Source organism: Cricetulus griseus, chromosome 5 (assembly GCF_003668045.3).
Source record: "Cricetulus griseus strain 17A/GY chromosome 5, alternate assembly CriGri-PICRH-1.0, whole genome shotgun sequence".
In the NCBI taxonomy this organism is placed as follows: Eukaryota; Metazoa; Chordata; class Mammalia; order Rodentia; family Cricetidae; genus Cricetulus; species Cricetulus griseus.
In genome coordinates, this window is record NC_048598.1 from 19288319 (window position 1) to 19300738 (window position 12420).

Below are 12420 nucleotides of genomic sequence, written 5' to 3' on the forward strand. Positions count from 1 at the left end.
AAATTAAGAGCATTGGCAAAAATGGTTCATCTTACCAAATTTTCCTGGCTTATTCCTCATCAAGTCTTTAATTTTGAAATCATTTATTCAAACAACACTTCTTTGTCTACTAATTCTATTAATTCTTTTGAATTAATTACTAATTATTCTATTACTAATTATTCTAGAAATGATTATACCATTTGGATATCATACTGGCATGGCCAAAGAGTTTGTATCTCCTTCACTACATTTAAGTTACTATATTAAATATAAAAGGATATCCTTTATGGTCAATAATTTTAGTTCTTTCAAAAGTTTAAAATAAAAACTGTTATATTTCAGTCCATGGATTATCATCATTAGAGACCCAATTTAATTTTATTTTCAAATTTAGGAGAAAACTCTATTACTTTATGGTGACATCAGCTTAAAAATGATTTTAGGGGTCATGGATACCACTCAACAACAGAGCATTTGTCTTGTGTGTGTGTAAGGCTTAGGGTTTGAATCCCAGGATTGCAAAAATAAGAAAAGGTATTTCTAACAAAATAGAATAGGAAAAGGACAAAAGATGAAATGCCACATGGGAAACATAAAATTTTTTTATAATTTTTCATTTGATAGAAACAATAGATAGGCATATGCCTTTATGTTTAAATTATGATTAGAATTTCTCTTTATTGGAAGAAATAATCAATCATTTAATAATCATTTTTCCTCTTATTGACAGTAGATTCTTCTCACATTGTTAATTGTTCTTTATTTTTGAGAATTAATGCATGTACACAATGAAATATGATAACATCCATCTTCTCTGTCTTCCCTCAACTCCTTGTATTCCTAAATTGTTTATTCATCAGACTTACACTCCATGTACAAACAGCAGCCATCAACTGTCAAGTGTGCTCAAATCTTCTCCTTTTCCTTTTCTCAATGGAGTAGTTTGCTTCATCTCTATGACATCTGTATCTCTGTCTCTACTTTCTTCCTCTTGTTCACATAAACATACACACACTTCAACTAGAGGTGAGGCCCTGAGAGATTTTCCTATCTATTTTGGAATGCCAACTGTTGTTGGACTTGTCCCAGTTTTGTTTAGTTAGCCTTTTTGTTGAGGTTTTATGGGTATAGCCTTCCTGTCATAGGTAGAAGACACAATTTCATATCTTCATGGTCTTCTGGCTGCACTTATCATATTTCTGCTAGTCAAACTGTATACAGTTTTTTTTTTTTCTTTTAAGTCATACAGGTTTAATGTCATGGAGTGTTTCCTCTGCACTCACTGACATAGCTATAGGTTTGTACCTTTAATCAGTTAATATTCACTAAGTTGATATGAATTGAACTTTAAGAATAACCAAATTTAACTGTCATTTGTACCTGCAGGAAGAGGGGGAAAATCAGTTTTCTCCAGTGGAGCAATATTGGTTATAGCTCCCATAGAACAGATCTCTATAGTGGGAAATTACCAATACGGAGTCAGGTAGAAATATAAGGGTATTTAATAGGGAAAAGCCTTACTTACAGAGCGACCTAGCCAGCTGGTGTGGTAGCAGTCTGTACAGCAAGAAGCAAAGTGAAAGCGAAAGTGCAAATGCAGTCACACTATGTCACTTTGACCATGCCCTCACAAGCTTGGTCAGGCACACCTGTAGCCAGCCCCTAAGTAGGCGTGGCTACAGCTTCCCTACAATTCCCCTTTTAGTCTAAAAGAGGATTAAAACTTAACAGTTTAAAGTATCCAAAATGAACAATCATAAAGGTAAAATATAAGAAGATACAACAATCTGCTTATGTCACATCCTAACTATCTATTTTAACTAAACCCTAAAGTCATCTGAAAGAGGTAGCCAAGCCTGAACATCTGTAGATGAGCAACATGGACCACACAGTTTTTGGTGTGTGCTTTTATTTGGTTACAGTTTGGTGGTTTTGTTTTTATGTGATGTGTTTTGTTTTCTAGGTTTGTGGTGTTTGTGGTAATTTGACTATAATTAGCTCCCATATGCTCAGACAGGTGTGGCCTTGTTGGAGGAAGCATGTCACCTTGGGGATAGGTCATCTTTGCTCAAGCACTCAATGTAGAGTCAGTCTACTTCTGTTAACTGCAGATCAAGATGGAGGACTCTCAGATCTTTCTCCAGCACCATGTCTGCCTGCATGCTGCCATGTTCCACCATGATGATAATGGACTGAATTTCTGAACTGTAACCCATTCCAGTTAAGTGTTTTCCTTTGTAAGTGTTGCTATGGTCATGGTGTCTCTTCACAGCAATAGAAACCATAACTAAGACATTGTTGTACAGGATTTTTGTTTTGTTTTTAAGAATTAACTTGAAGTTGAATAAGTAGGGAGGAAGATAGGTTCTGAAACACTTGAAGGAGGGGGAATATCATGATCAAAATACACTTAAATTTAAAAATTCTCTAAAACTCAAAAACTACATAGCTGCCACATATATGTAGAGGGCCTAGATCTGTCCCATGCAGGCTCCCTGGTTGTTAGTTCAGACTCTGTGAGTTCCAATGAGTGAGATTAGTTGTTTCTGTGGGTTTTCTTGTAATATCCTTGAGTCCTCTGGTTCCTACAACCCTTCCTCCCTCTCTTCAGCAGGATTCCTCAAGCTCAGTCTAATATTTGACCTTGGTTCTCTGCATCTGTTTCCATCCACTACTGGTTGAAGGCTGTCTGATGACAACTGAGGTAGTCACTAATCTGATCACAGGAGATACTAAGTTCAGGCTATGTATCTACTATTGCTAGGAATCTTAGCTGTGCTCATTTTTGTAGATTTCTGGGAGCTTCCCTTGCATCAGGTTTCTTCCTGACCCAGAAATGCACCCCATTTCCATTGGTCTACTTGTAAGACCTCCATCAATGGGAGCAGGTACTGTTCCTAACACATTGGCTGGCTCTTGGGGACCTGTTTCTTAAGCTGGGTTACCTTGCCCAGCCTTAATATGAGGAGAGAAACTTAGTTTTACAACAATTTGATATGCCATGCTTTGTTGATACTCATTGGAAGCCTGCCCCTTTCTGAAAAGAAACAGAAAAGGAATTGATGGGGGGATCAGATGGGATGTGGGGGGAGGGAATGAGAGGAGATGAAGGAGGAAAAAAGACAGTTGGAGTGGAAAATGAATAAAAAACCAACCAAGCAAAAAATAATAACCAAACTTACAAATTAGTATCAATTTATCAGGAATGCACATTTTGAAATTTTTAAATACATATATGTATATAGGTGATGAAGGAAATAGAAATGCATGTGAAACCAAGAGGAAAGCTGTTTTCTGAATGGGTCTACTTTAATGTATGTCTTCTCCATTTACTGGTGATCCTGAATGATAGACTTTGTGGTCACAGGAGAATCCATGGGAATGGCCCTGGGGGATCATTCATTACCATGTGACATTTTCCCCTTAATTTGTTCCTTAGAGGGGAAGCTCAGGATGCTTCCTTTAGATACTGCATCATCTAAAGTGTAACTCCCAAGAAAGACTATCTTTCCATTCTATGTAGTCCCCCAAGAAATGTTCAGATACATCTATATACTCACCAGGATATATAGAAGTGACCCTGGCTGCAGCGAGTCTAAGGAGTGCTCTGTGGCCTCAGACAGGGTAAGTTGTGCAGACCACTACTAAAATTCAACATTCAGTGAGACTTCTGCTCTTTACCTGCTCTTTTCTGCATACCCTCTACTCTTCAGAAACCATCTGTTTCTTCAGAGAGTAAAAGCCTGTGTCTTTGGAGATTCATTACATTAGTAAAAAATTTCAGTTATGATATATGAAATGCAAAAAATTTCTAGAAGGAACAGAGGTCAGGGAACTTAGGAAGATGTTGATATCTGAAGTCTATTGGCTCAAATAATTATAGCCTTTTAGGGAGTCAAAGATCAAAGTAATGTTTTTGTTTAATCACTAAACACTAAATCAGGCCTCTTTACTGTAAAAATAATATTTGGAGGGCATCCTCTTTATATTCTGCTAGCTATCTATAATTCCACAAATCATTTTGTATCTTTTAGTGTTTTAGAAGGAAGTATACTTTTGTTGACTTTTCTATAGTTCTTAAACCTTTAGGAGGATTTGGCACGTATCAGAGAATCTTGATTGTCAGATGAAAAAAATGTGTCAATGACAAATAATGAGACAGCTTACTGAAGAGAGAAACCCCAGGCCTAGAGCAACAAAGCGATCATGTTGTTGGATTTCTCTGAAATGCTTGTCACTAGACGTTCTTATCCTTTCTCACAGCTCTGCCATCCACTGCTCTGCATATTCTGCTCATCATTCTTCAGATGAGAAATTATACACAAAGGCAGGACAGAGAATTGAATACTTTAGTCAGAGGGTACTTCCAGGAGCTCACATCTTTCCACAACCTCTGCTTGTTCACATCTTTTGCCCTTGTAGGTTCTGCTCTTCAACTGAGCACCATTGTTTGTTTATTTCAAAGCTTGTTTCTCTTTTCTTCCTCCCTCAAATCTTGGCACACAGAACCAGAGCATCTACTGTGAACAAATTTTCCTAATCTGCAAAAATTTAGTTTAATTTACTTTTGTTCTCCTGAAGAAACCACATAAACTGTGTCACCCCCAAACCAGGATAGCTGTAATGATAAATATAGAGATTATTAAGTAGAAGGTTATGGACTTCTAGGACAAACAATCTTGAATTTCAAACTACTGCTTTGAATCATTGCTATATTAATTTGAAACAGTTATTTCCCTTTATTTGTTCCAGTTTCTCTATTGTGCAACATTAACCATTAATCTATCATAAGTAGGAACACATTATGTAACATATATAAAGCAAATGCTTGTAGCCAGAATTATTATCATTGCGCAAGAATTAATTAATGGCATCATTTCATTTCTTGTGTGATTCCTGTTAAGGAGGTTTTAGTTTATTTGAGGGAAATAATGCTGAAATGTGAATATTCAAAATGCAACAAAAGATGGACTAGCTGTAAAAAGGAGAACAATTGAAGTGAGGTTAGAAAAGAGAATTTTGTTCTGGCAGTGGTAATCATGAAGATTTGCATGAACACGGGGACATTGACACTCAAACTTTTGATAATAGTAGATCCAAAAAATAAAAAAATGAAGTTGCCAGAAATAAAACTACAAGAGAGTGGTCTCAATTTTTACAGAACTACTGATTTTCAGGATAGTTGGTTCCAAATTTGTTTGGAACTACATTAGAGATGACGATTGTGAAGCTCAGATAATTCTGAGATTTACCTTGAATGCTTTGAAAAGGAAAGGAGAGGCAAAGGTCACATTTAGGGAAACTCATCTGCAGAATGACTTCTTAGATGCTGAGGTAGTCAAGGTGACAGGGAGTGGGTAAAACCTTCAATAATTCTAATTGGCTGTGCAAGAAATTTGATGGTCTATTATCCCAACAAGTAAATGCTAATGTAGTTTTGTTGCAGCTAAGATAGCCACTATTATGATAGGTATGACTGTTAAAACTGAGAATGATTTCTTTCCTTCTGCTCTTAGATGATAGTATTAGTAGGGGAGGGATGTGTATGGGGAGTGGCTATAGGTTTGTCCAGAACTGACTAATTAGGTAAAAGGTAATTCCAGAGAACCTTTTAGTTTGAGCAATTGTCATATCAACCATGAAGATGGGAGAAAGAAAAGCTACAGAGAAAGTGGAGATTGTGAGGAAAAGGCTGCACAATTACTACCTGATGAACAACAGACATTCCAGTCTAAAGCAAAGAAACCAAAAACCCAGAAACTGATACTCCAGTCAGGCTAAGATAAAGTATTGGTGGAGAGAAAATTAAAAAAGTAATTAAACTATTGTCAGAAGTGTTCCTGATACCTTCTTTGTGCTTTACTTACCCCCCCCAAAGAATAGGAAAATGAAATATTTGAAAATCAAAGTGCAACTTTTGAGTTTAGCCACATAGGAGTTGAGGATAAGTGGGGGTAACTCTGAAAATAGATGAATCCCCAGAAAATATTTTCTGAGATTAAACTTCCATGTTATTTATTTTTCTTCACATAAATCTGTGACAGTGAAAGAAAAGTCACTTAGAGATTAGACTGTCTTATAAATGTTTCAACTGCTTCAGCTATGGAATGATATAGCTTAGAAATTGTTCTGACTGACTTTTTAGGGTCTCATTTTCAACATGAGTAACTGAATACAGAAAGGAATCTATGTGCAAGCAACATTACAATTCCTGGAAGTTCCTTATGTCTTTTCTTACCTTCACAGATGACCCATTTGGTGGCCAACCAGAATCAAACTATGGTGATTGAGTTTGTCTTCTCTGTATTCCCACCTCTGTACGAAGGTGGCCTCCTGTTTTTCATTCTCTTGCTTCTTGTCTATACATTCATCATATCAGGGAACCTAGTTATTTTTGTTGTTGTCCAGCTGGACATGGCCCTGCACACACCCATGTACTTCTTCATCAGTGTGTTGTCCTTCCTGGAGATCTGGTATACCACAACTACCATCCCCAAGATGCTCTCCAGCCTAGCCAGCGAGAAGAAGACCATCTCCCTAGCGGGCTGCCTCATGCAGATGTACTTTTTCCACTCATTGGGTATCACAGAAGGCTGTGTCCTGACAGCCATGTCTATTGACAGGTATATAGCTATCTGCTATCCTCTCCGTTACCCAACCATCATGACTTCTAGACTTTGTATCCAACTAACAGCCGGGTCCTGCTTCTGTGGCTTCCTTCTCGTACTTCCTGAGATTGCATGGATTGCCACTTTGCCTTTCTGTGGCTCCAACAAGATCCATCAGATCTTCTGTGATTTCACACCTGTGCTCAGTTTGGCCTGTACAGATACATCTCTGGTGGTCATTGTGGATGTCATCCATGCAGTAGAGATTCTGGCCTCTTTCCTTGTAATTGCCCTGTCCTATATCCGGATTATTGTGGTGATTTTGGGGATGCCCTCAGCAGAAGGGAGACACAAGGCTTTCTCTACTTGTGCTGCCCACCTTGCTGTTTTCTTGCTGTTTTTTGGCAGTGTGGCTGTCATGTATTTGAGATTCTCTGCCACCTATTCAGTCTTCTGGGACACTGTAATTGCTGTCACTTTTGTTATCCTTGCCCCATTTCTCAACCCCATCATTTATAGTCTAAGAAACAAGGAAATGAAAGATGCTATTGGGAGGCTCTTTCAGCAGAAGAGAAATGGTGGGGTTCAGAAATAGATCTCCATTCCCAATATTAAAACCCTTCTGGGAGTCTGAAATCTCTCTGTTGCCTTTTTGGGCCTCAGATGATGCTCCTTTTCTATTGCTGCAGATACCTGTTCTACTGTTAACAGGCATGATGAACTGTGCCTCTAGGTCACTGTGGCCACTTGTTTGCAGAGCATCTACCAGAATCATGACAGCTGAAAAATATGTGTGGATACTCCTGCTTAAAGCACAAGTTGACATACCACCACACACTGTAGTAGTGTGGTTCCTTCCCTTCTCTTCTGTGATTTCATGTGTTGATAAGGACAAAGATTAGGGAATGAGACACACACCACATAAAATAGGTCTGGAAATTGCAGAGGTTGACATTCTCTCTTGCTTTTCCAGAAGTAGATTCCCCTGTCATCCATCATTGCTCAAGTACTGTTTCCTGACACAAAAGACAATTTGTTTTCCACTTTCATTCAGCTTATGTAATTCAATTAGCTACACACTCAGTTCAGCAAATTTGGACTGGCTACTGCAGGATTTGTTTGTTACAGGATGTCAAGCTCAAAGGGTTTTGCAAGAGTAACTGTTGGGTAGCCCATTGTATTTCCTGTTACCATTTAAAAAATTTTCTCACATATAAACTGCCTTACAATTTAAACATCCTTAAATAAACTTGTCAAAATCTCCATTATCTAAATATTGATAAATAAAATTTGGAAGTAAAGTTCAAACTTGTTCCATGAGTTTCTGAGTATTAGCTAAGTAGTTTATAACAACTGTTTTAAATCATTTATTTTATGCCTCTCTCTCTCTCTCTCTCTCTCTCTCTCTCTCTCTCTCTCTCTCTCTCTGTGTGTGTGTGTGTGTGTGTGCACAATTGTACAGGTATGGGTTAACCCTAAAATGAGAGTTAGATCTTCCTGCTTCAGTGTCCCCCAGAATGTAAGAGCTTTTTGTTTGTAATACTACAGATATTCCATTCTTTTTAGTTCAAATTTTTTATATTTGAGAATTTTATACATGAATATGGTTTATATAATATTTCTGACCTTCCCTCCCCTCTTTCAACACCTCCTGTGTCACCCCCACTCACTCTGAAATTCTTGACCTCTTCCTTCTTTTACACACACACACACACACACACACACACACACACACACACACACACACAAAGTGTGTGCACACACACACAATCCACTGAGTCAATTTAGTGTTGCTTTTATGTATATGACTTTAGGATTGATGTCTTGGAATTGAATAACCCATCATGATACTCAGTCCTGGAGAAAAAACTTATTACTATCCCCCTCCCAGCAGCCATTAACTGCATGAAGCTCTTCACCAAGGGGCCGGGACTTAGAAGATTTCCTGCATCCACATTGGTGTGTCTGATTTACAAAACCTTCTTGATGAGATTTGATGGAAGCAGCTTCACTGTCATGTGTAGGAAACACCATTTCTTGTTAGGTGTGCAATTACTATGGTTCTTACAATAATTCTGCCTTCTCTATAATGGACTTGATCTGCTGCAAAATGAAGCTTCTGTCATGAAATATGTGAGCTAAACATATCCGAGGCTCTAAGCACAAGCATTTAAAATGCACTTAGACTTTATCATGCCAAACATGCCATTTTTAACACCCTGTTTATGAAAAAATGAGGAAAAATAAGAAAAGATGAAAAGAAAATTCTGATATTATTGGTGACAGCATTTCCACACCACTAGATGGCCTCTCGCTCTTTTAAGATAGTTGGTAACTGTTTCCAGCTTTGTTTTTCTCCTCATAGGAGCTAGGCAAAATCATTTTTCTGGAGATTTTACATTACTTCTGAAACTCCTGGAGTAGTTTTGTAAGAAGAAAGCAGAGAAGTCTGAATAAGACACCAAAATGTAGAAAATTTATGAAGACAGAGAATGGAGGAGCAAACCAAAGCTACAAAATAGTGTTAATTATGGTTTTTCAAGACAGGGTTTTTCTGTACTTGTTTGTTTGGAGGCTGTCCTGGAACTTGCTCAGTAGACCAGACTGGCCTCGAATTCACAGAGGTCCACCTGCCTCTACTTCCTGACTGTTGGGATTAAGACAGTGAGTTATTATGATGGCATGGCATTTTAATGGAACATGGCAGAAGGTTGTAATACTACCACTATTAAATTATTTTTATTTTTATTTGTGTGAGAACAGGTGGTGTGTGTGTGTGTGTGTGTGTGTGTGTGTGTGTGTGTGTGTGTGTGCGCGCGCGCGTCCCGCATGTATCTGTGTGCTCTCTGAGGCCAGAGGAGAGTGTCAGATCCCTTGGTGTTATCTTCTAGGGGTTTTTAATGGGTTCATTTTCTCTGCCAGTCATGGAATTAAAGGGAAGGAGAAAGTATCCAATACTTCAGCTGACAGCAGGTAAATAACAGACACAAAGTAGAAACAATGATGAAAAATACTTTTATTAAAGGTGAAGAAATGCACATGCACACATACATGAATACACAAAAGGTATACACATTTACACATGCACACATGCGCACACTCACATATAGAAGGTGCACGAACATATACTCATAAGGTACACACATACTCATACAGACTAGGTGCACACATGCACACACGTGCGCACGCGCGCGCGCGCGCGCGCGCGCACACACACACACACACACACACACCATGTGCACACATACACTCCCACACACAAGATGTGTACACAAACACACACACATACACACACATGGCACACACAGCAAAGTACATAGAAAGAAAGATCCCCTACAAAGCAGAGTGGGGACTCTGCAAGCAAAGTCCTTTCTCTCCTCCACAACTGGAAGTTTTATGTGTCTTTATGAGGTGTGAGGTGTCTTCTTCCTCCAGTTAATGTTTGGTCAGTTTGAACAAAGACTAAGTACTGAAAGGGCCCCAGTTTTGAACAAACATTTCCCAGTCCGTGTTCTCTGGCAGGGGGTGCTGTATCAGCAGCCCCAGGCCTCAGGTCTCAAAGAACCAGGCCTTTTTCTCAAGTCAGGAAGAAGCCAGAATTTCACCATCTTTGTTATCTATCTGTTGTCCCTTCCCCTTTCTGTCTGCCTATCTAGAATCTGTCTAACTCCTAGTCCTTCATAGGAACAAGCCAGAGCTACATGTCATTGTGAGTTGTCTGACATGGATGCGGAGACACAAACTCCGGTCCTCTGCAAAATGAATATGAACTCTTAACCACAGAGACATCTACAGTCCCATTTAAAAAAAAAATACCAACTATAGCTGTTTAAATATTTTATGTTTGTATTTTTTTAGCCTCAAGGCAGTATACTAAATCTATTTGATCTTTAATAGCACTAGAATGTTTGCTATGGAATCTTGAAATCAACACGAAGTCCCACAGAAGAGATGATAACAGCAAACACCAGAATCAGTGAGTGTGTGTCACATAATCATAACATTTTATCACTGACTAACTAGCGAGAATATAGTGACTTTTTTTGGATAAACATCAGGGAATCATACTCCTTTCTCAAGCCCAAATCATCCTAGTTATATGGAGTTTGTTAATGTTTTATAAATGTCTATATAAATAAACAACCAATTCTAAGAACAGAGTGAGGGTACACAATGGAAGCATTTAAATGTGCCCACTACAAATGCTATTATTCCTTAGATCATGATCCTTAGTTGGCTAGGAAAAGATGGTATTGCAATATTTGTGATTTCAAAATAAGAAGAACCTGTTGATAATATGAATAGTGCAAGTGACTTCCTTTCTCAGGACAAACAATGGTCAACTTATTAGAAAACGGGAAAGAAACACAACCAAGACCATGAAAAACATTTTGCATTGCAATCTTATGTTTTTTTTTTTTTTGCTTTAAAAGCATATATAGAACATGATATATCTTTGAAGAGGCATGGGTAAACTCACATTAGCTCCCAGAGATAGTGAATATCTTTTGAGAACAGAATATTTTCTTAATGGCATCTTTCATATCTTTGTTCCTCAGGCTATAGATTATAGGATTGAAAAACGGGGCAAGGACAGCAAACATTAGTGCGATGATCTTCTCCAGTAGTGGCTGGAAAGTGACAGAGAAGCGCAGGTACATGAGAGCCACACTGCCAAAAAACAGCAAGAAAATAGTGATGTGGGCTGTGCACGTGGAGAATGCCTTCTGACGGCTCTCACCAGATGGGAACCTCAGGACCACAGTGATGATTCTTAAATAGGAAAGGGTGATGATAGAGACACAGGTCAGGATGGAGATAGCATGGATGACATCTTCAACCAGAATCATAGAGGTGTCGGTACATGCTAAGAGAAGTACAGGTTCCAAGTCACAGAAGAGCTGGTGGATGTGATTGGGGCCACAGAAGGGCAGGGTAGATATCCACACAATCTCTGGGAGGAGCATGAGGAAGCCAAGGATGAAGGAGCCTGTGGAAAGCTGCGTGCACAGCTGCGGACTGATAATGATTGCATAGCGGAGTGGGTTACAGATGGCAACATACCTGTCGATGGCCATGATTGTGAGGACCAAGCTTTCTGTGACTCCAAAGGAATGGAAAAAATAAATCTGTAGCAGGCAACCAATGAAGGAGATGGTTTTCTCTGTGCTGACTAGGTTGTAGAGCATTCTGGGAATGGTCACTGTGGTGTAGCAAATCTCCAGGAAGGAAAAGATGCTGATGAAACTGTACATGGGATTGTGCAGGTGGACATCCAGCTGCACAGCCAAAAAGATCATGGAGTTTCCAACAACAATGAACATGTAAATACAGAGCAGAAGGATGAAGAATAAGAGGCCACCACTTTCAAGCTGAGGGAAATCAGAAAAATAAAATTCTGTCACCTTTGTCTGATTCTCCTTATCCATATTTTTAGCAGTTCATTAGCTGGCTGAAAGAATAAGTACCATCAGAACTCAAGTAAAAGGACAAATAGACAAAATGTGAACCATCTGAACAGTTTCAATATTATGCCAATTATATAAAATATATGGTAAAGTGATATTGTCAGATTTGTAAATTTTTTAGTAAGTGTGTCTAGTTGCCAATTATTCTGGTTTATTTTGTTTAAAGGAACAGCTGCATATTTAGAAATACAAGATTGTATACACTATAGACTGACAATTTATAAACTGCCTTTAACTACATAATTTAAGGGAAATTATTTTCTATAAATATGATTTACAGAGACAATCAGTATGATATTAATTTAGTTCAACCCATCACCAGTATGACAAGCAAAACTGCTGTGCCTGCAGAAAAGCAAACA

The 12420-nt window shown here is 38.4% G+C and overlaps 2 protein-coding genes across 2 annotated transcripts; one reads left to right on the top strand and one right to left on the bottom strand.

The window, feature by feature from the left end:
* The first annotated feature begins 6219 nt into the window (after window positions 1–6219).
* Window positions 6220–7185, top strand: LOC100759128 (olfactory receptor 6K6). Its single transcript, XM_027419067.1, has one exon. It carries the CDS (start codon window positions 6229–6231, stop codon window positions 7183–7185), a length of 957 nt encoding a protein of 318 aa, XP_027274868.1. The 5' UTR covers window positions 6220–6228.
* A 3886-nt stretch (window positions 7186–11071) lies between these two features.
* Window positions 11072–12019, bottom strand: LOC100751839 (olfactory receptor 6K3). Its single transcript, XM_027419068.2, has one exon. The coding sequence runs from the start codon at window positions 12017–12019 to the stop codon at window positions 11072–11074; it is 948 nt and encodes a 315-aa protein (XP_027274869.1).
* Window positions 12020–12420: the final 401 nt, after the last annotated feature.